The sequence below is a fragment of the Phodopus roborovskii genome, unplaced genomic scaffold (assembly GCF_943737965.1).
Source record: "Phodopus roborovskii unplaced genomic scaffold, PHOROB, whole genome shotgun sequence".
In the NCBI taxonomy this organism is placed as follows: Eukaryota; Metazoa; Chordata; class Mammalia; order Rodentia; family Cricetidae; genus Phodopus; species Phodopus roborovskii.
The window spans coordinates 39,418,976-39,441,454 of NW_026126418.1; the positions used below are offsets into that span (position 1 = coordinate 39,418,976).

At 41.3% G+C, this 22,479-nt stretch overlaps 1 protein-coding gene across 2 annotated transcripts in view; it reads left to right on the forward strand.

Moving 5' to 3' along the window:
• The window catches only part of Grb14 (growth factor receptor bound protein 14), a 107,439-nt gene that overhangs the window by 59,354 nt on the left and 25,606 nt on the right, over positions 1-22,479 (forward strand). For both annotated transcript variants that reach the window (XM_051184567.1, XM_051184568.1), the window contains one exon: positions 8,898-9,054. In XM_051184567.1, the coding sequence (XP_051040524.1) occupies positions 8,898-9,054 (157 nt within the window). The remainder of the gene's footprint in view (positions 1-8,897; positions 9,055-22,479) is intronic.

Here is a 22,479-nt window from a genome sequence, read left to right on the forward strand (position 1 = left end):
TTCTATTTTAAGTATGATTAAGTGTTAGCACCTGTGAAGATTTGTACCTTAGTCCTAGATGAATTACATGTGTTTAAAACACTGACTATTCAATGGGGAAACCCACAGCATCAGCTGATCCGAGCTAGTGAGAGATCACTGACTCCTGTCTGACAAATGGGGAATGTGCATAAGACCGAACTAGACTCCCTTAATATAGGTGACAATGGTGTGACTGGGACAACATATGAGGACACTGGCAGTGGGTCCAATATCTAACAGCAATGCACAAACTGACTTAGTGGGGACCATTCTATATGGAGAGATACCACTCCCAGCCTAGACACGGATTGTGGGGGTGGAGAGGTGCCTTGGTCCTGCCTCAACGAGATGATGATAGACACTTAGTAGATTTCTTAAAGGAGTCCTTGCCCTCTCTGAGGAGCAGATATGAGGTGAGGGGGAGGAGTGGGGGTCGTGGGAGGAGAGGAGGGAGGAAGAACTGGGATTGGAATGTAAAAAAAGAAATTAATTTAAAAAATGTTAAGAAAAACACTGACTGTTCAGACACATATCTTGGATGAAGTCATTGGGAACTTAGCATGGGATTTGGGACTTAACTCTCTAACACACATTAGACTCAAATCACATTAGACTCAAATGCACAGAAATGTAGTGTGTATGAGTGTGTGCATGTGTGCATACGTATGTGGGAGGAACTTAAGTTGGAAGCCTAGGTGTGAATCAGGTCTCATATGTGGCAATTTGGCATCTCTTTCTAGATTTCACCCAATGCAGGAAGGTGAACTAATTTGCTACATTCTAAATCTTCTCCTAGTGCAGTCTGGGTCTATTTGTAGGACAAGATCCCTGGTTTTGTGGGTTCATAAGTCTTGAGTCTATTGTCTTTGACCAGGCACCCCATCTAACTGACCAAATGAAGCAGAACAGCCAACAAATGATTGCTGAGCCAGGGCTCCCACACAGAAAACTCTGTGTCCATCCATCCTGGGGTGGTCTTAAGAGGAAAAAGGTTAGAAGATTAGGGATGAACTTAAAGAACCCAGGTCAGTAGGCCCTTGAGGGATCTTCCAAATGCGAGTAAAATGTTCAGGGCAGATCTTTTTTTTTAGCACCATGGGGCTATTCAACAGTCATTTGTCTTTCCACTACTGAGCAGAGCCATGCAAAACTTGTTTTTGAAGCCTTATTGTTATATTACCAGCTAGTTTTGAGAGTTGTCATGTAATTTGGGTGTTGTAGACATGGTCCTCCATTGTGGTGGTATCAAGTCAAGCAGTTGCTCATCAGGTCTGGTTGAGGTCACCTTCCCCTCTGTAGTCTGCTGGCAAGGGTGAAGCTTCACTAGTCCTGTAAAGGCAGCCCTAGTCTCTGTACTTTGGATTGTTTCCTGAAGTTATTATTATTGTATATTTGCTTTTTTTCTTTCTCATTATTTTTTTCTCATAATATTTACCCAGGTTTTCCCCTATGCGTTTTAACTTTTCACACAACCTCAAATATGATAACACACCACCACAATGCCCTGGTTGGACTTTGTTTGGCTGAGAAATGCCACGAAAACTTGCTAATATTTTCCCCTTGGTCTGCATGTGTGGTTTAAACTTGAGGGCTTGATACAGCTGCTGTGGAATCCCTAATGTCTCACAGACAATGACTGCATTCACTATGGGATAACTGTGTCAACTGTCTGTTGTGTGCTCCACTAGCTGCTGGAGAGCTCATGGGAGGCAGCTATAACTCTGATGTCATATGGCATTCTGAGTAGCAAGTGCCTTGGATGTTGATGGCATAGGTTTGCTAGACATGGAATAAACTCTCTGGCTCTAAAGTGGAAAGGTCATTGAAGTTCCCATCATAGAAATAATGGTATGTTTGCAATTTTAGGGACAGTGGTATGTGCATAGTAGTATGTACATTATGCAAAGGTCCTGTGTTCTGGAAAAAGCTTCGCTCTTGAGGAAATGGAGGGAGATAAAGGGTGGTTGGAGCCAGGGAGGAAGGAGCTGAAATGGAAGTGGATATGGACCATGTTATGTCAATTCCTGAAAGTTAATATTAGTGACATTTACCTGTTTTGAATTATTCTAATTAAAATCACAGTTTATGCTTAGGTATAATGCTTGTTGAATATTTCTCTCAAGTTTAAGACTTTATCATGTGGTGTCTCTGAGCTATGTCCTCCTCTGTTCTCCTCTGCTGTCAGTGTCTCACATCTAAGAGAAGAGTACAGTAGAGACACAAGAAAGCAACAGTGTTTCTTGAATATCGAGGACTTTTGGAGCGGAGGAGCTGTTTTTAGAGATCCAGTGTTTGAAGAGTAGATATGGAATAAGAACCAATGAATTCATTATTTCCATTCTCATAAGCAAACACACAGACTGTTAAATTCAAAATGCCCCCCACTGTCTCCTCTTATCTTGGGCCACAGCATTCCTTATTTAGAAGAATGTGAAGATTCGAGGCTGTTCTGACCTTGCTATAAAAATACATTTAAACACATTCATTTCCTATCTGTTAAAAAAACAACAAGAAATCTTGAACCATTAGAAGATATTTTATAATCTAACTGCAGTTGGGGATAAACTTTGGAAGAATTGTAGAAACAAAGTAAGTTAGTTCTTTGGAGTACAGTTCAGGGAACTCTTCTGTGGAATTTTCCTCCTTACTTTAATTTTCTAGTAATTACATGCTAATGATAGATGTAATTAATACATAGGATAAAATAGTGAAACTTTATTCTTAAACATTTTTAAATTTTAGTTGTAATATCCATTTAAAATATGTTTATCAAATTATTTTAAATTTAATATTAGTAAATATCTGAGCTCAACTTTCCTAAAATAGGAACTTCAACACAAGAGAAAGCCAGGTATAGTCATGCCCCGGACATCATTCCTCCATGTTTGACATTTTTTTCTTTCTCTTATTCCATTCTATTGATTTTTGTTTTTACTGGTTAATTCCCCCCCCCCTCAGGCTCCCCCCCCACCCCCGAATGACAAGCCCTGCACCAACCTCTGAAGAAGCAAAAGACAATGAGAGCCGAACTCTGGGGCATTTATCTGTTTCCCATGATGGCAGTTTTGGAAGCCCTTCTAAAATACTCAGTCCAATCAACAATCCTGACCCATTCCCACTGCTCTTGAGTGTGTCCAGCTTGAAAGGAACAGGGAATCCCCTTGGTATGCACTGCTGTGGTTAGCATCAGGGACAGGGAAGGACTTCACTTAGTGTCTGCTCTGTTTTTCAAGGGCTTCTCCTTATACTCTATTCTGAGAATCAAATTCCAGGCAATTTCACAGGAATCCACAGAGTGCTCGGAGAGCAAGGCAGTGCATATTGCCCTCACTCACAGCCTCTCTGTCTTTATCTATTTATTTATTTATTTAAATTTACTTTAGACACAACCTTCAACTTTTATTTGAAGTATTTTGTCTCTTTAAGTCTTGGGCCTTCAAACATTGTTCTGTAGTGAACCACTTTTTTTTTTTTTTTTTAAGTTTTTTTTTTTTTAATTTTTTGGTTGTTGGAATAGGTGGGTTTTGAAATCTCTTTTCTCTGCTTATTTTACATGGGAGATTAGGAGTTGATGGATCAAAGGTTTAAACATGTTCTAGGATACACCTGTAAACAATGCACTCACTCCCACTCCAGACTGTGTCCTTGCAAGGGCTGTGCCATGTGGTGATTTCTCATGCTCAGGCGTGTGCGTCTGGAGTGGATTTTGAAGCTGTAACCTCCTCTGAAGGCTTCACGGGTTCAGCTTTCACTGAAGTACTTCTCATCAGAGCCACTGCATACACCTTGGCTTCCCTAGGGCAGTCTGTTTATGCTAGAGAGATGCTATAAACAGACCACTCAAGGGGTGAGTCACTTGTTACTCAGCTTTCCAACATTGCTGAAGCCAGTTGGTTCCTATTCTTTGGATCCAAGTAGAATCTCTCTCTCTCTCTCTCTTTCGCTCTCTCTCTCTCTCTCTCTCTCTCTCTCTCTCTCTCTCTCTCACACACACACACACACACCTTTGGTGTACAATTTCAAATGACATTAGTCTTTTCATCTTATTTTCTTCACACTATAAACCAATTTGGAAGTTTGGGGCACTTAATTAGAAATGTATAATAGTCCTTTATTAAATGGCGTGATTAATAAGCCCTTTTTAGATTTCAGCTGTAGAGGAAAGAGGATATTAATATGTTCTAAGCGATCTGAAGAACAGTGTACTGTTTGTTTTCCCACAATCCTGAACAGTCCAAGCTGGTTTTACACACAGCAGTCCTTTGCTTATGTGTGGAACTCAATTCTTTCCTTAGATAGGAAGGTTTTCATGTGATGATGCTTTCTGCGAGACACTAACTGCACTCAAGAGCTGAGTCTTAGTTATCTTTCTGTCTTCACATACTTAAAGGACACACACACAGGACAGAATATTCTATGCCTGCAATAGTAGCAAGAAAAATGTTCTATTGAGTGGATTCCAGAGACCCCGGGGATGGGCTGCAGATGAATACTAACCTAAGCAAAATCTCACCTATCCTTCTCCAGTTGCCCTCCTAGTCTTTGGCTCCAGGACACACCATTGCTACACTGAGTCCAGTGCTCCTGAGCTCACCCATTGGTTATGCCCATATGGATGTTGTCAGGAGCACTTTCTCGAGTTTGGTCAAAGTCACTGTGAGCACAGACAGCATCATGGGAAAAGTGGAAGTCAGCCCTGGTTAGAAATTCAGCCCTGGTTAAACGCAGACCCAGATGTAGGAGGCATAAATCATGAGCAACAGCCTACCAAGATGGCAATATAGCACAGGGAAGCTCCACACAAGTCACTATATAGGGAGCTACTAAGAGACAGGTGACAGGAAGGAAAATTTGGTGACAATCATGGTGCTCCATGGCCGACTCAATGACTTTGTAACTCAGGTCTGCCATATCGCACCAGTTCTTACTTGGAATTATTGTTTTTTTCTCACTAAGAAGTTGTATGTACAAACAAATTTCCTGGACAAAGATATTTTTGAGTAATTATATTTACCATGGTGGAAAATAGTTTCAAATTGAATGTCAAGAAGATATATCGAATATTTACTATATACAAAATTCTGGTAGACTTTGCAGTGGATGGTAACTGCCTCTGCTTGGTAGGACTTGATTAAGCCTAGGTGACTTAAGGTAGGCCACTGTGGTAAAAATGTAAATAGTGAAAAAGTAGAAACTTTCCTGAGGGTGGGGGCTTGCTAGCTCAGGAGGTGAGGGCACATTATGAAACCCTGAACATACGAGATAGTCTTCTGAAGAGGAATTCATTTGAATTCAGGTGAAATGTAAGTTGGGATTTTTCAAAATAAACATTGGGGTGGGGGAGGTATAGCACAGATGTGAGTTTCAGGGGGAGCTTCACATGTGATAGGAAAAAACATCTTGTAGGTGTATGTTATATCCTTCCACCCCCAGGACCATAGAGTGACTCATTTCATAAATTTCTAATTGCATTCAGGAGAGCCTCAACCCTTGTCTGATCACCCCTTCCCCCAACAAAGGCTATAGCACAGGTCATCCCATCACTCTGGAATTAGGTGACTTGTGTTGGGCAAAAAGATATGGCATATTGCCATGTGGCTTTCTCCATATGGGTTGCATGTGCCCATGACCACTGTGTTTGTGACCAGTGCAGCTCTGGTCCACATCTCCACAGCTCTGAAGAAAAGAATTGCTGAACAGATCTGTATGAGTTCTTCTGGCTCTTGCAATACGGGCCTCCAAGAGTAACTACTGTCATGGTTGATTTCAAGATGTTTGGCTTTCCCAGTCTAGGGTTCCATCAAAGCCAGTCTCAGAACTCCAGCACAGTATCACTGAGCTGGAGGATGAGTGGCCACAATTGGAAAGATAGCTGGTGATGGTGATGGGGAAGGAGAGTGCTTCAGAAATAAATGACAGTCAGAAAAGAGGGATGTGAGGCTGGGAGCCAAGGCCAAGGAAGCTTGTGCTGTATCCTGTAAGTGTTTTAAACCCCACACCCTCTGGATGGCTTCAAACTCACTTTGTAGCCAAGGCTGGCCTTGGATTCTGGATTAACCTGTCTCTATTTCTCATGCAGGGATTACAGCCATGTGCTACCAGGAGACCTGGCTCTAAATATTCTTATATAATTTCTTTGGGTAATGTTTGCAAGGTCCTCCAGTTTATTCTATGGGGGGTATTATTCCTTTTTTTATTGTTAAAACTTATATCTAATTAGAATTATGAATAAAGCTTTGTTGGCTGTGTGAATTCCTAAAAGTCACTTTCTGAAGTTATTAAAAATGTCTTTTGAGTTATTTTGCTGAAGTGAAATTACTGGGTCAAAGGAATGGACCTTTTAATAGTTTCAATAACTGTCCTCCCATTAATGCACAGAACAATTTTTTTACTAATTTACTAATATCATTGTGATATAATAAAGTGTGCCTTAAAAATAGTAAGACTGGATTGGTACATTGTTCTCTAGGGCATGTGTTTGAATTACTGGCCGTGTGTAAATGCTGGCATTCCTGTGATAGGTGTGTTTTCTGTATTGAACTTTCTTGGTTTTCACTTTGGTATGTGTGCACAGCTACACCATCACCATGTGTATGCTTATCTTACTAACTTCATGCAGATAATAATTGATACTGGAAATTCTAGTACAGAGTATACCTTGGCAAATGCTGAGTGGCTCCTTCATAGAAATTTCTAGTTCTATGTCATTTTAGTTGGACGATGGATGCTCTACTAGTTCACTCCTAATTCACAGTGTTAACAGAGTATAAATTTGCTTCTTATTCACAAGGACACTCTGAGTCGGGAATTGCCCTTGAAGTCATTTAGGGACAAGAATTCCTTCTGCCCATGACCTTACTCTCCTCAAGGCCTGTGCAGTTGTTTTCATTCTGTGGGAGGGTGGTGAAAGACAATCGGGGCATGTGGTAGAATTTCATGGGACAGATCTGGAGGCTTACTGTTCCACTGGCTTGTGTTCTGCTGACTAAAACTCAATTCCATGGCCATACAGATTACAAGAAAGAAAAATGTTAAAGACATGTGGATACGTAGATAGTCTGGGATTCATGACTGTGTCTCAATGGAGAACACCCAAATTTCTTGGATTGTTTACAAAATTTAATATGGAAATGAAAGGAAATGTAGAATATTGATAAGAAGCTCATAGCTTTTAATAGACTTGAGTAGTAATGAAATGACAGATTGGTCATCAAATGAAGTTTAATTTATATAATGAAGAAAGATAAAAGTTGTTGAATAAAGTGATTTGGTATCTAGGTGTGGATGCATGTAAGATGAAATGCACAAGGGATTTTAAAGGGAATTTATGCTCAATCGACAAATTTGATGACTTACAAGAATGACACTTGTTTGAATTGGATATTTTAATGAAGGTCTGAATAATAGCATGGGACTGCCTATATATTTGAAAGTCATTTATCTGGTTACACTGCTATGTTATACCTCAATAACAGAAAGCAATCAGAGTGAGAAATGAGCTACACCATTTCTCTAAATACTAATGGTCAGCTGACAGGTATGTGAGAAGTCGCTGAGCATTGAGAGATATAAATCAGAAACACTACAAGGTGCCATCTTCCAGAGACCAGAAGACGTTGCTCTGGAGATGATGTAGCAGAAGGGAGAAAGGCTTCCATTTGGATGAAGGAAGATGTGCATATTAGTCAGCATTATGAAAAATGGCACAGACGTTTCTAAGGAAATTAAACATAGAACCACCATGTGACCCAGTGGGCAGACACTCAAGGGAACTGAAGTCACTACCTCTTACAGAGATTTGCAGTTTCATGCTCTTGTGAAGTTATCATGATACCACAATATGGAAACTGCATGTGTCCCCTAAGGGTTAAATGTATAAAGAAGCTGTGGTATTTATGCCTATATATAACCATAACAGGCCTTTTAAAAGGGGGAGATTATGAGTTGGGTGCAGTTGCTTTTGCTTGTAACCTCAGCATTTGAAAGGCTGAGACAGGAGGAATGCTACAAATTTCAGGCTAGCCTGGGTTAAATAGTAAGTTTGAGGCCAGCCCAGGCTGTATAGTAAGGTCTTTTGTCAAAAGGAAAAATAATCCTAGTTGCTTCATGTCTTAACCTGGAGGACATTCTTTTAAGTGAAATATCAGACAGAAGGAGACTATCCCATAATATCACTTATGTGTCAAAGCATTGAAGAAAAAATGTCAAGTCGAGAGCAATACAAGACAAGGCAGTTGGCACTGGGTGCAAGGGTGGGGAGGTACAGCTCAAATATGCAAATCAGCAGACCTGGGAAGAGAAGGTCTTCAGCTGTAAATTCTAACATGTGCACTATATACTGGTGTCATGTCGAGTGTGGCAGAGCAGGCAATCTCAGCTCCCTTGTAAGAAGAGTGTGGACAACTGGGGAATGATGGCCACATTAGTTTGCTTCTGTGGTAACCATTTTATTAGTTATGCCCACCTCATAATTTCATACTGAATACCTCAGATGTAAAGGATCGCCATGGAAACAAAAGCTTTGGTATGTTTGGAGAATTGCTAAGGTTGTAATAATTGGCATGGGAAGATTCATGTAAACGTGAGTGGCACCATTTCCTGGGCTGGACCCTGGATTCGTACATAACAGGAAGTGAGCTGAACGTGAACAATCATCTCTCTCTGCTTCCTGATTGCAGATTCAGTGTGATCAGCTCCTTCAAGCTCCTGTAGCCATGATGACCCACACCACATTGGCACAAATTCCTTGTAACTATGGACCAAAAATAAAGCCATATTTTTTTCCATTTCTTTTCTCAGGTGTTTTGTCACAGAAGAGTAACCAAGATAATAAGTATGGTTCTATGAGCTCGTTCTCTTGTTTCTCGCAAACACAGGTGATTAAAGTCTACAGTGAGGATGAGACCAGCAGGGCGTTAGAAGTACCCAGTGACATCACCGCCCGAGATGTTTGCCAGCTCTTGATCCTGAAGAACCACTATGTGGATGACAACAGCTGGACCCTTTTTGAGCACCTGTCTCACACAGGTGTAGGTAAGGACACAGGATCACTGTCTAATAGTTTCCCTTCTGGACACACAGCCACCAGATGGCAAAGATTTTCTTCCTGTGCACAAAAACAGATAAATTATGTGTGGAGTGGTCCTTTCTCCTTTTTCATTGGGACCTATTGATGGTGGACAAAGAAAGCACAGAACAGAAACAAATGTAGAAATGTTGCAAATTTGTCACCCTCCCTAGTTAAAGCATGGCCCTCATACATCAGTTTTGGAACCAAAACATGACGTTAAATTTCATAGTTAAATCTCATACAACAGGCAAACCTCTCAAGAAGTTAGTATGAAAAGATTTTGTTTGGTCTGCTTGTAAGTTGTTTAGGAGTATACACTCTAGAATTTTCTTGATGACTTAAAAATAGTAAACTTAAAAATAGTGATCTTTTCTCAACTATTTAGTGGGATACATCTCTGGGTTGTGAATTGTGGAGAGAGTTTTAAAGACTTCTTTTAGTTAAATATACACAATTTATTGCCCTCTATAGTGAGAAATAAGGTTTGGCAATAATTTTATTCTCTACTTTCTTATTCTTGTAGGTATTTAGGTAAGAAAGCATACTTTTGTCTTTAAGTAGATGGGAAAGGAAGGGGTGAGGTATGGCAAGTTATTTCATTGATTCAGCTTTGTATTGCTTTCACATGGTTGCTGTAACAAGTTTCCCTGAACTTGCCTGCTTGTAACAATGTTATCATCTCACACTTCTGGAGGTGTGAGGTTGAAATCAAGGTTTGGTGATTCCTTTGGAGTCTCTAGGATAGAATTTTCTCCTTTTTTTCCCTTCTTCTACTTTCCAGTTTCCCATGGCTGCTATCATTCCTTGGCTTGAAGACACATCACTCTGATGAGCCTCCTTGGTCTGATAGCCCAGTCCTCTTCCGTCTCAATTAAGTCTCTGCTGTCCCATCAGTGTTTAGAGCCTCCCATATCATCTACAGCAGCACTATCACTTCAGATGCTTTACTTAATCACACCTGCAGTCTTATGCTCATCTTCTGAGGGCAGGTGTTCAATGTGCCACAAGCTGCGTCTCTTTTTACTAAGCAGTCATCAAAATGATTTCTTATAGCTTGTTATTGACAGCCAAATTGCTTCCAGCAATTTATTTAGAGAACTGTGGAGGATTTTTCTACTCATCATGACTGTTGTTCACTTTTTGACATAGTTACCGAGGTATACATTTTTACCTTTGTTTCATTTGTTCTGGGGTTTAGGTCCCAAAGCAGTATTCCAAAGTCAGGTCCAGTTCTGAAAAGAGCTTTGCCTTTTCTCTCAGAAGATGAAACTGAAAAATATTATGCTGCTGCAGAGTTATTTGGTAGTAGATTTGCTTTAAAAAGATTATGGAGCTGGGGAGATAGCTCAGTAGAGTGCTTGGAGTACAAGCATGAGGACCTGACTTTGATTCAAGCACCCACTTCGAAAACCAGATGTGGTTGTTTGCACTTGTAACCCCAGTGCTGGCTAGGTGGAGACAGCAGATCCTTGAAGCTTACTGGCCAACAGGTCTAGTTTATCCTGCCAGCTTTAGGTACCAATAAGAGATAATCTTAGAAAAATAAAGGTGGACAAATTCTGACCTCTTGACTTCACATGTAAGCTTACATAACACACTATTGTGTGTTATGACTTTTCCTGGGGAGACATACACAGATATCTCCTTGTCCCAGAAAGGGAACTGGGCACAGACAAAGTAACTGTTTCACCAAAGTTGCACTGGGAGGTCCAAAGAATTGTGATTACTTACTGTAGTATGGCTAGGGGTTACTTGCAGGAGCAGAAGTATGAATAAGTCATGGACAGATGCATAACCAAAAAGCTGCCAAATATTGCACTCTTTCTTTGACTTGCAAGCAACTTGACAAGATCAGAGAGTCTGGGCCAGGCAGCTCAGCTGGTAATTGTCCTCCTGTCATCCCAGGTGCTGTCTCCCCTCGGTTGTTTATTGCTTCCCCCACCTTGGGGAGGGGTCTTCTGCATCCTGTGAGTTGTTTACCTCCAAAGTCCCCAGGTCCTCTCTCCATGAGGGGATATACAACACCTTGACACAGGCAGGCAGGCAGGCAGGCAGGCAGATAGACAGATACATACATGCATGCATACACACACTTCTGAAAGTGATTTTTCTATTGTTTACTTGCTTAGAAAGTGTTGGTAGAGTTGTATAGACACTAAAAGCAACAGTCAATAAATGGGACCTCCAGAAACTGAAAAACTTCTGTAAGGCAAAGGACACAGTCAACAAGACAAAATGACAGCCTACAGAATGGGAAAAGATCTTCACCAACCCCACATCTGACAGAGGGCTGATATATATAATATATAAAGAACTTAAGAAACTAGACATCAAAATACAAAATAACCCAATTGAAAAATGGGGTACAGATCTAAACAGAGAATTCTTACCACAAGAATCTCAAATGGCCAAAAGACACTTAAGGAAGTGCTCAACAGTCTTAATCACCAGGGAAATGCAAATCAAACTGACTCCGAGATACCATCTTATACCTGCTTGAATGGCTAAGATAAAAAATTCTGAGGACAGCTTATGCTGGAGAGGATATGGGGTCAGGGGAACACTCTTCCACTGCTGGTGAGAGTACAAACTTGTACAGTCACTTTGGAAATCAGTATGATGGTTTCTCAGGAAAATGGGAATCAGTCTACTTCAAGATCCAGTGATACCGCTGTAGAACATTTACCCAAAGGAAGCTCAATCAAACTCAAGGGCATTTGCTCAACAAGGTTCATAGCAGCATTATTCATAATAGACAAACTGGAATCAACCTAGATGCCCCTCAATCAAAGAATGGATAAGAAAAATGTGGTACTTTACACAACGGAATATTCAGCTGTAAAATGATGACCTCATGAAATTTTCAGGCAAATGGATGGAACCAGAAAACACCATCCTGAGTGAGGTAACCCAGCCACAGAAAGACAAACATGGCATGTACTCACTCATAAGTGTATATTATATCTAAAGCAAAGGCTAACCAGACTACATTCTATAGCCCCAGAGAAACTAAGTAACAACAGGAACCCTAACAGGGACACATGGATTGCCCTGGGAAGGGAAATTAGATGAGATCTACTGAGTAAAATGGGGATGGGGTGTGGTGGTAAGGGAAGGGGATTATGAGAACACGAGGGAATGGGTGGTTGAGGCAGGGAAGATGCAGTGGAAGAGCAATGGAAGAGATATCTTAATAGAGAGAACCACTATGGGCTTAGGGAGAAACCTGGTGCTAGGGTAACTCCCAAGAACCCACAAGGATGACTACAGCTAAGACTTCTAGCAATAGTTGAGAGTATACCAAACTGGACTACCCCTGTAATGAGATTGGTGAGTACTCCAAATATCATCATAGAGTCTTCATTCAGTAATTGATGGAACCAGACTCAGATATCCACAACCCAGAACTAGGCTGAGTCCTGGGAATTCAGTCAAAGAAAGGGAGGAAGGAACATATGAGCAAAGGAGGTCAAAATCATAATAGAGAAACCTACAGAGGCAACTGAACCAAGCTTGTGGAAACTCACGAACTCTAGACCTACAACCGTGGAGACTCCAAGGGAGTGAACTAGGCCCTCTGTATGTTGGAGACAGTTGTGAAGCTTGGGACTAGCTGAAGAGCCCCTGGCAGTAGGATGAGGATACAAATCAAGTGCATGAACTAGATTGTTGGAGCCCATTCTCTATGGTGGGACACCATGTTCAGCCTTAATGCATGAGAGAATAGCTTGGCCCTGCTCCAACCTATTGTGCCAGACTATGGTGACTCCTCATGGGAGCCCTTATCTTTGAGGAGAGGTGAGTTGAGGGGAGGCATTGAAGGGGGTGTGAGGCCAGATGGGGCAGAAGGAGGTGTGGGAGGGAGAACTGTGGTTGGAATGTAAAATGAAATTAAAAAAAAAATAATACCAAAAAAAAAAAAAAAAAAAAAAAAAAAAAAAAAAAAGAAGAAGAAAGAAAGAAAGAATTGGTTGACTTCCTCTCAGTGAAGATATTTGTGGGATATCTAAAATTCAAAGAAAGGGGAAGAGTATGCCTGAAGCCACCTTGTGGATAATCAGCTGCTTTCTTGCATCATGGTTCACTGCTTATGACAACTGAGCATGGAACAGGTAGAATCTTCTCAGGATATCTAAATTCTGAAGGTGGGCTAGACTGGCCTGTGGCATCTCCTGCCTCCACAGATAGGGAAGCCTATGCATTGGCCATTGACACTTATGTTGAGTTTAACTTCTACTCCTGATAACTCCCACGAAGCCTGATGTTAACTTTCAGTAGATTGTTGTCATATTCCAGAGAGTTTCATTACCTATTCAGTTATTAATTAATACAAATATAAGTGTCACATTTTATACTTTTATCTTATTTTATTCCCATATTTGGAACTTTGGAAACATTTTGTGTTATAGTCACCACAATTTATTCCCGATTAACAGCTTCAAAATTTAGAAATGAAAATCTATTCTGTAAACAAATGCTCACAACAAGCTACCAAGTGTTTGTACGAGGGAATGAAATACACTTTTAAATGCAAAACTTTTAAATGAAGCCTTTGAAATAGTTGTGAGTTCCACACTGAGTTTAAATTTTTAAGACATTGTTATAAATGTGTTCTTTGTGGCTTCATGTGTTTCCTAGATGTTGCTGAAATGAAGTCAAAAGCCTGGAACATCGTTTTCCAGATTCACCAGTCATAGACAGGAGGTTATGGAAAAGACATTTCATCTTGGACCTCCACTGTGTTGATTTTCTTTTGGCCTTTTATCCAGGTTACATGTCCAAGCAAAGTAGTCACAAACACCATTTTTACCTGGGTATTAAATGCCTGAGCCATAGGTGAGGAGGCTGCCACTTAAAGGGCTGTGGTCTATGCTCTTCCTTGGCATCAAATACAGGCAGGGGTATCTTGGCTATGTTTGCTTTGGAGACCATTATTGCTATTCCATGCATCTCACAACAGCTGGAGCAACATGTTTGTGTTTGTTCCTCCAATAGGTTGTAAAAGGAAGCAGGTACTATCTGTCGTGATATAAAAGATATTCCGTGGTTCTATTGCAGAAACTAGGCCTAGTTCCCTCTAGGGAAGTACTGTATCAAGAACATGCACTCTCCATCCAGAAAAATATTTCCAAACACAAGAATAATTGGCCCCATGTACGTACTTGAGAAATAAAAAGATCCTGATTTAAACATAAATAATTTTACAACATTGAGATGACTTCTATTAGCAATTAGGAGTTCGGATATTTTCTTCCTCCACCCCACCGTTTTCACTAATTAACCTAGGCTAGCCTTGAGTTTGCCATCATTCTACCTCAGTGCCTCCAAGGCCTGGGATTACAGGTGTCTGCTTCCACACCTAAGTTAAGCCTGCTATTTTAGCACAGTTGTTATTTGTATTGGTTTGCGTAACTGCTTTATATTAGTTCGCCTGAATGCGTTTGTGGGATCTTTAGGTTTTTCCTCTCTCTTATAAATCAGGAAATCTCTGCTGCAATGGTTGCCTCTTCCAAACTCTCCAGCAGCTATTCATAGATAGTTCTGTGCCTGGCAAGGCATCTTTGAGCGCAATATTTGTGCTTCCTTCTGGTGCCAGCTCACAGGTCGGATCTTTTTTCGTCAGCTAAAAGAATGAAAAGACAGTGCTGCAGACCACTGAGTCTAAAGGGGTTTGTGCTTTTATCCGGACTTGGGGTGGCCCACCACTTCATCCTCCACCCCTTTCTCTGTCATTTACCGTTGTCTGTGCACTGTTCTGGGGCAGGAGGAGGCTCTGTTTCTGCAGTTGCTGATTGGCTGGGATGAGACTGGGTGGTCTTGCTGTTACTCCTCTTGGCAGGTAGCAGGTACAGAGACACCCACTGCATGCAGGGAAAAGGGCTGTGCTCAGGAGGGACTGAAACTTATGCTGGCAACAGAAGAGCCACACCACAAAGAGAGAGAGAGAGAGAGAGAGAGAGAGAGAGAGAGAGAGAGAGAGAGAGAGAGAGAGAGAGAGACTGCCTGTGGCTGGGAGTTCTTTGCCCACCTGAGGACTCGTGGCCTCAATGGCCCCTTCCCAAAATATATACTGGTGGGAATTTTAATTGGCTGAATCATTGAGAGAGGTAAATGTCCTCGCTCGGTTTTAGGCCTTTGAATTGCCCAGTGGCAGAATATAGTACGACAGGGTTCTGATAATGCAGTTTTACAGACACTAAGGTTAAAACATCTCTGTGGCAACACATGCCCATACACTCGGCTCTGTAGTTTCCTTGACAGCCACTGGGTGTCACTATAGTTCCCCAGATGGAGCCCTCTGCTGTGACAATCTGTGGATCTGGTGTGTGTGTGTGTGTGTGTGTGTGTGTGTGTGTGTGTGTGTGCGTGCGTGCATGTGCATGCTGGGTGTGGCTTCAGTTTCAACTCCTCTGGAACTTAATGGGATCCGTGTTTGTCTTGCTCCCATTTGGATTCCTAATTGAAGCCGTGGTACAAGACAGTGGCAATTAACACTATACCTCGAGCACATACCTACACACTCTTCAGGAAGAGGGATTAATTGTGTTTTAGTATCATTGCTACAGCAGCTGAGATTTCCATTGTGAATTCTGCTGTGGAGTGGCTTTAATAAGCAGAATGAATGGCCGGAGGCTTTTAATGATACTGTTTTAACATGTGCAGCCATGTTTACACCATCTCTTAGAGGCAGGAGGAGTTATGCGGTGTGGGGAGCTTGCTCCGAAGCTGCAGCTGTTTTTTTTTCCCCCCTTTTTGTGCCAAACAAAAGAGGTTCAGCATTTCTCCTGTTGTCTGGAGCCAATGTTCAGTTACACTGTCTGTGCTGTTTATAACTGAGCAGTTTTCGGAGTTGTGACTACCCTTGTCAACATCAGAAACCTCAGTAGAGCCATGAGGACATGTTCTGTGCGGAGAATCGCATGTCCTGACCTCCTTTGCTCTCAGACACCTTAGTGGTCCTCAAACCAGACGATATTTTATCAGCAAAGAGTAGGCAGTGTCTGTAAGTAAACCGCCTCCTGGTTCTTTGACATGTTCCCAGGGCTGCCTGGCACCCCACTGTTTTCCCCCTCAGGTATTATGGTAGCCTCCCCGTTGGTCCACTCCCCATCTGGGTGGGGGCCTGAGACTTGTAGTTTTGCTCACAGTCATTTGTGGGACCCAGAGTGCCTGCCTAACCCCCATGTGCTGTGTCTCACCCCTCACTCCTCTACATATGGAATCATGGGCACCCTGACTAGTTGACACTTTGTTTCCTTGTTGTGTTGCTGGGATTCTCAGGTACCTAGGCTGTTATTTTACTTCCCTTAGTGTTTTCTTGCATTCACCAAGGTGAATGTTGGCACTTTCTTTAGCAGTGGACCAGGATGATGGCACCTGTCCTAGTGACACGATCTAGGAGGGAAAGCAAGTCAAGGGAGGGAGTTGCCACGGTACACTCAGTCTTGTGTGGTGCAGTTGTCCTCTGTGTCTGAGAGCAGGCAGGTTGTCACAACTGCATTTTCCATATGCCCAGCGGGATACATCCCTCTTCTGGTCTCCATGGGAACACTCACTCTCCCTGTCACCCTCCCACCCTTCCCTCCTCCTTATGTGTGTGTGTGTCACACACATAATAAAAAAATAAATCTTAAAATGACTGATTTTGACAAATATAAGATTATAATGATAGTTGAAGAAAACATGCACAAACATAATATTTCTTAAATTTTATGAGAAATGGTTACATAAATGCTCTCATGTAGACTTGGGGGAAAAGCAAGGGAGGAATGCTTTCTGATTATCCCTGGTCAGCAGAGCCAGAGATGGATTGTGGTGACCAATAGTGTGTGCCATCTTCCCTAAAGACTTAGCACAGACCCCTGGAATATCACAGAGCCCTGGAGTATCACGGAGCCCTGGACTGCCACAGACCCTTGAAGTGTCACAGACACCTGGAGTATCAAAGACCCCTGGAGTAGTATGGATCACTGGAGTATCACAGACCTGTGGAGTATCATATACCGCTGGGGTATCACTGGCACCTGGAGTATCACAGACACCTGGAGTAGCACAGACACCTGGAGTAGCACACACACATGCAGTAGTACAGACCCCTGGAGTATCATAGACCCCTGGAGTAGCACAGACACCTGGCCAAATACCCATCTTCTTAGCTGCTGTAACATTTCTTGAAACCATCTTACTAATGACCTTGTTAAAATTAGATTGTACCTCTGTGAGATAAGGGACTCTGGCTATGCATACATCTTTGTATCCCAGGCTCAAGACAAATAACGTGTGTTTTGAATTCAGCTGTATTGAATTGTAAGGTATTTATATCTTGTGAACTCCAGAGAAGAGGCTTGGAAAGCACACTATAGAATTCACATGTTCAGGTGGATATTTAGTCCACCTCTCAAGGATGCACCTGGTGAGGAGCAGTTTATGGATGCATCCCAGCTCTGTATGCTTTCCCAGTGGGCAGGAGAGAGCATAGATGCAAGCCTTCGTAGGAAAAGAAGTCTTTCTGTGAGTATAAGTTGCCATTGTGGATCTGAGTTAATGCATAGATTATTTTGATTTGCTGAAAAATGTAAAGTCCTGTAAGCCTTCATTGTAAAGTGCCGTCACTTCCATGTGACTTTCCTTTAGGAATTAATCTGGTTGGGGGTTGTCTGGGCCCTCTTGGTGATGTTAAATAACATTCTCAGACTAAGGGACCCTTTGGAAATTGAGCTCTGACGTATTCTTTGCTTCTAATGCTCAGGTTTCGTTTTGCTTGGTGAGAGACTGTTCATTTTGGTCTGGAAATAAGGTTGACAAAATATAGGTGGTTTCAACCTGGCTCTGGGAAATACAAGGGACATTTATTTGTTGCCTGGAGCTTCCTGTAACAATGGTATTGGAAGAAGTGTTTCCTGGGTGCATTGGAAGTAAAAGCCACTTTGTTTCTCCTCTTATCAAGTGATGAGAAGAGCAGGGGTTTGCCTTCTATTTGAGCCCAATGCAGTGCTTTTAGTGGATTCAGGGAACAAATCCAGGCAGAGGGTCACAGGTGAGCACTCCCATTCTTGGCGGATTGAAGTGTCTTAAAAGACTTTGAACTTAAATCAACACTTTCTGAGGAAACTTTTTTCTTCGCTTTCCCTTAAAGAAAAAGTTCTTGAAAATTAAACAGAAAACAGAACTATTTGATAACATCTTTTTTTTTTCATCAAACAGCAAGGCCCTGAAAATATCTTAGAGAGAAAAATTAAATTTAAAACAATATGCAGTTCTCATTTTCTCTTGCTGTTGTAAGCACCATTTAAAACTCCTTGAAGGTTTTCTCCTGCTTTCACTTTCTTACTGTCTGTTTTGAAGTAATTTATAGAGGCTTCCTATTATTCTTCGCTTAGGTATGCGTGATGTTTGATGATTGCAATTCACTTTCTGATGTCTGAAAAATAACTCCAGGAAGTATGTTTGAAATAGGCTTAACCAGTTATGTGTTAGTCATTTAAAGGTATGGCCTTTGGGAAATACATGATTTTTTAAAAAACGTGTTCTTGTTGATGATTGCTTTTTCGTGACTTTGACCAAGTGCCCAGCTGAACTACTTTAAGCAGGAAGTCTTTATTTTGGTTCACAGTTCTGGAGGAGTCTGTTCATGGTCCCTTTCTCCCAAGTTTCTGTGCTGTAGTGAACATACCATCATGGTCACAGAGCATGTGGCTAACAAAGGGAGCAGAGGCAAGATGACCCCAAGGACTTGTTTCCAGGGACCTGTTTCCTCCAGCTGTGTCCCACTTGCTAACACTTCCAAACTCTTCCAGAATAACCTCACTAGCTGGAAGATCAAGTGTTCAACCGGCGAACCAGTGGGGATATTTTCATAATTCAAACCAAGTTTGCAACTGTAAAGTTTTAGTAGCATTTTAACAGAGTATTTATGTTGATTTTATGAAGTTAAATGGTATAATTTTAGAGATGGATTTATATGAATTGTACCTATGACTCTTTCTTGAGTGGCAGTTCAAAGGCTGGAGTTCATTCTCCCTTTGAACATAGTATCAAAGGGCCATGTTTTGGAGAATTGTTTTTTTTTTTTTCCTATTAAGAAAATAGGGTACTTAGAAGGGTTACCTAGTTGGCTAAAATTTGCTTGTTTTTAAAGTGTAGTTAAAGGAGGACAGTCATGAGAAAAATTTATTAGGTGCCAAGCTCAAAACTGATGAGAGCTGCTCTGTTTCTCTCTTCCCACTGGCAGGTCTTGGTAACATGGTTTATGGTAGTGCCTGGGCTTTCACAGTGGTGTTCGGCAGCTTTTCACTCCCTCTACACATTAGCTGTCTTCCTCTCAGAGGAGTCTGCCTCAGCATCCTGTATCTTCCTGTTGAACATTATGCCTATATTTAGTGAGCTATCCCACTAAAAGAGCATAAAACATAGTAAGATGTGGCTCGTTGGTTGTCGGTGGTCCCTGCCAGGGTTATTTAGATCTCTGTAGCTGTGGGCCTTCAATCTTTGCAGCTGTGGGTCTTCAAAGGATAAAATCAGCTGGAAGATGATGCATCCAACTTGAGATGATGATTTGTGGGTGCATAAAGAATATCAAATATGATATAATTTTTAAAGCCAAATTCCACAGTAAGAAAACTTTATCTTCGTTGTCAGACTTAGTAATGAGGTAGAAAACATAGGTGCATTCAGCCATGTGGGCTTTCCCTGGCTTTGTCTAATATTACCAGAATTATCCAAAGGGTAGACCCAGAACATTGCTTTAAATGAGTAGAGCAGATGTATTTTGCTTTCTTAAGCACAGTAAGTTTTGATAGCTTTCTGAAAGCAGGTTTCTTCTTAATATTGTGAGGATATTTTTCTAACTTTATTGTTTGCATTATTCAAACATTCAGTACTATATATCTGTGAAATTTCCAGAAGTATTTCATTGCTTATCTTTACTTTCTAGATTTATATTCTGGCTTTGAGAGGTGTGTGTGTGTGTGTGTGTGTGTGTGTGTGTGTGTCTGTCTGTCTGTCTGTCTGTCTGTCTGTCTGTGTTTATGTGTGTATTTGTGTTCGTGTGTGCCTCTGCATGTGTGTGTGTGTGTATGTGTGTCTGCATATGTGTTTGTGTGTGTTTATGTCTGTGTCTTTGTGTCTGTATCTGTGTATATGATGGCAACAAAACACCGGACTACATTCTACTTGGTGACCTCACATGCCATGGTATTTTTTTTTCTTAAGTTTCTTATTCACTGTGGCTATTCAAATACAGCTTGATTTTTTTCCAAACCATTTTTTTAAATTTAATTTTGAATGCATCCCAAATCCCAACTCAAATGATTTAAATTACTTTTATGGAAGGTTAAGATTGGATAATTTGAAATCCAACTCTTATTCACCTTACTTTTAGAACATAATTGTTTATCTTCAGTAGATTAGCAAATACTTACTGGACTCCAAAATAAAAAGAACAGATAATTAAATGATAGGAAATGGGGGAGTGACTTTTACTTTTCCTAGTTATAGAATTAGGACGTGCTGAGGTGGCAGTGCCAGCAGCTGTCGGGGGAACTTCCATGTGGGATGAAGCAGTGCCCTTCAGGAGAAAGGCACAAGGACTCAGTCAACCTGAGTAAGCTGGCTATCTTCAACCAGAAACAGAACTTGCTCACTAGGTTATTATAATATTGTCATAAGGATACCCTAACAGATTACTACAAACTTCATGAGCTTTCAGCTGGAGCACTGTGTCTCCACAACTCTGGAGTGTCACACTCCTTTGTATGGCTCTAGGGAACCTGACTGTTTACCCTTCTAGGTGCTGGGTGCTGCTGATGTTCCTTGGCTTGTAGTTTTATCACTCAATCTCCGTTTGCATTTCAGTTCCCTATGTTGTCTATATCAAACCCTCTTCTGTCTGTATTTTCATCGATGCTTATAGGCAGACTGAGAGCCTCTTTATTTCTCAACTCCATATGTTTGTCATTAGACATCTGTAAAGGCCTTCCCATGTAGGATAACATGTACGGGTTCTAGGAGCTAGGCCCTGATATGACAAAAAATGAAATGTAACAGTGACATGTCCACAGATTGAGACATACAGTGCTGCAAACTCTTCCTGTTATTAGAATGAATTTTGGACTCTGCTTCTCCTGTCACCAAAAAAACAGTATTTGTTTTCAGTCCAGATTGTTCTATTGGGGTCAATAATCCAAGTTCTGCTGGTGAGTTGCCTTTGGTTTGAAATGTTTATAATCAACAGTTGAGACGCCTTTTACCTTTCCAGCATCCTGGTGGGACACATTATTCTCCACCAAGGTGTTTGTCTTATTCTTGTGCCACTATTTTCTTCATGTTCTGGAAGCTCCTGCTTGTCTCACACTTCCTTTCTGAGAAGCATACGGGCTTTCAAGCTTACGGTGTCTTTATTTTTTAGCTCTCCCATCTCCTTTCTGTGAATTTAACACTCCCCTACTCTTTCACCATCCTGGGAGGCTGTGATTTGGCATTGCCCTCAGCTCTTGCTTCTGTTTGATACATGGCTTCTTGACGATTAAAAAAAAAAACTTAGTGAGTCTATGGTCTCCACTCAGAAAATTTCAGCTTGCTGGGAGCCTGACACTCTCGGCTCTTCCGTTCCTGGCGGGGGGTGGGGTGGGTGGGAGCACAGATAGAGTCATTGGTTTCTACATAGTCCAGGGTCTGACTTGACTCTCTCTCTCCTTCACTATCTGCTTGCCTGTAACGCCCTTTCCACGAAAGCATAGATCCTGATCTGAGGCAGCAGGGGATCATGCTGGATATGATTCTTCCCAAGCAATTATATCTGACAAAGACTATTAAACTTACCTTGCAGTTTACCATCAAGAAAATGCCTGTCCGTTGCTTTTTTTGTCTCTGTGTTGGTATACATTCAGAGTAGAGCATAAATTCCTTCCTTATTGTTATAGACAGGCAATTGTACAAAGATACACAAGTTGCTGAAGCCAGCAAACAAGTGTCATTATTATCACACTGAATTTCTCCTCTTGGCAGTTGCAGAGAGTATAGGTACACACTCCATTGTAGATGAAGTTTCTGTCCTTCCTGGTCCTGCAGAGACTTACATTATTAATTAGAAACTATTTGGCTAATGTCTCATGCTTCTTGTTAGCTAAGTCTCTCTTGATTATTAACCCAGTTCTATTAATCTAAGTCTTTTCACGTGGTCTTATCTTGCTGGAGGAGGGTCTGGACATATTACTCCTTCCTTGGCTACATGGTGTCTCCTCATGGCTTCTCTCTGCCTCCTCTCCCCAGTATTTTCCTTATCTGATAGCCCCACCTATACTTCCTGACTACGGGCCAATCAGTGTCTCACTCATCAACCAATAAGAGAACTATATATATATATATATATATATATATATATATATATA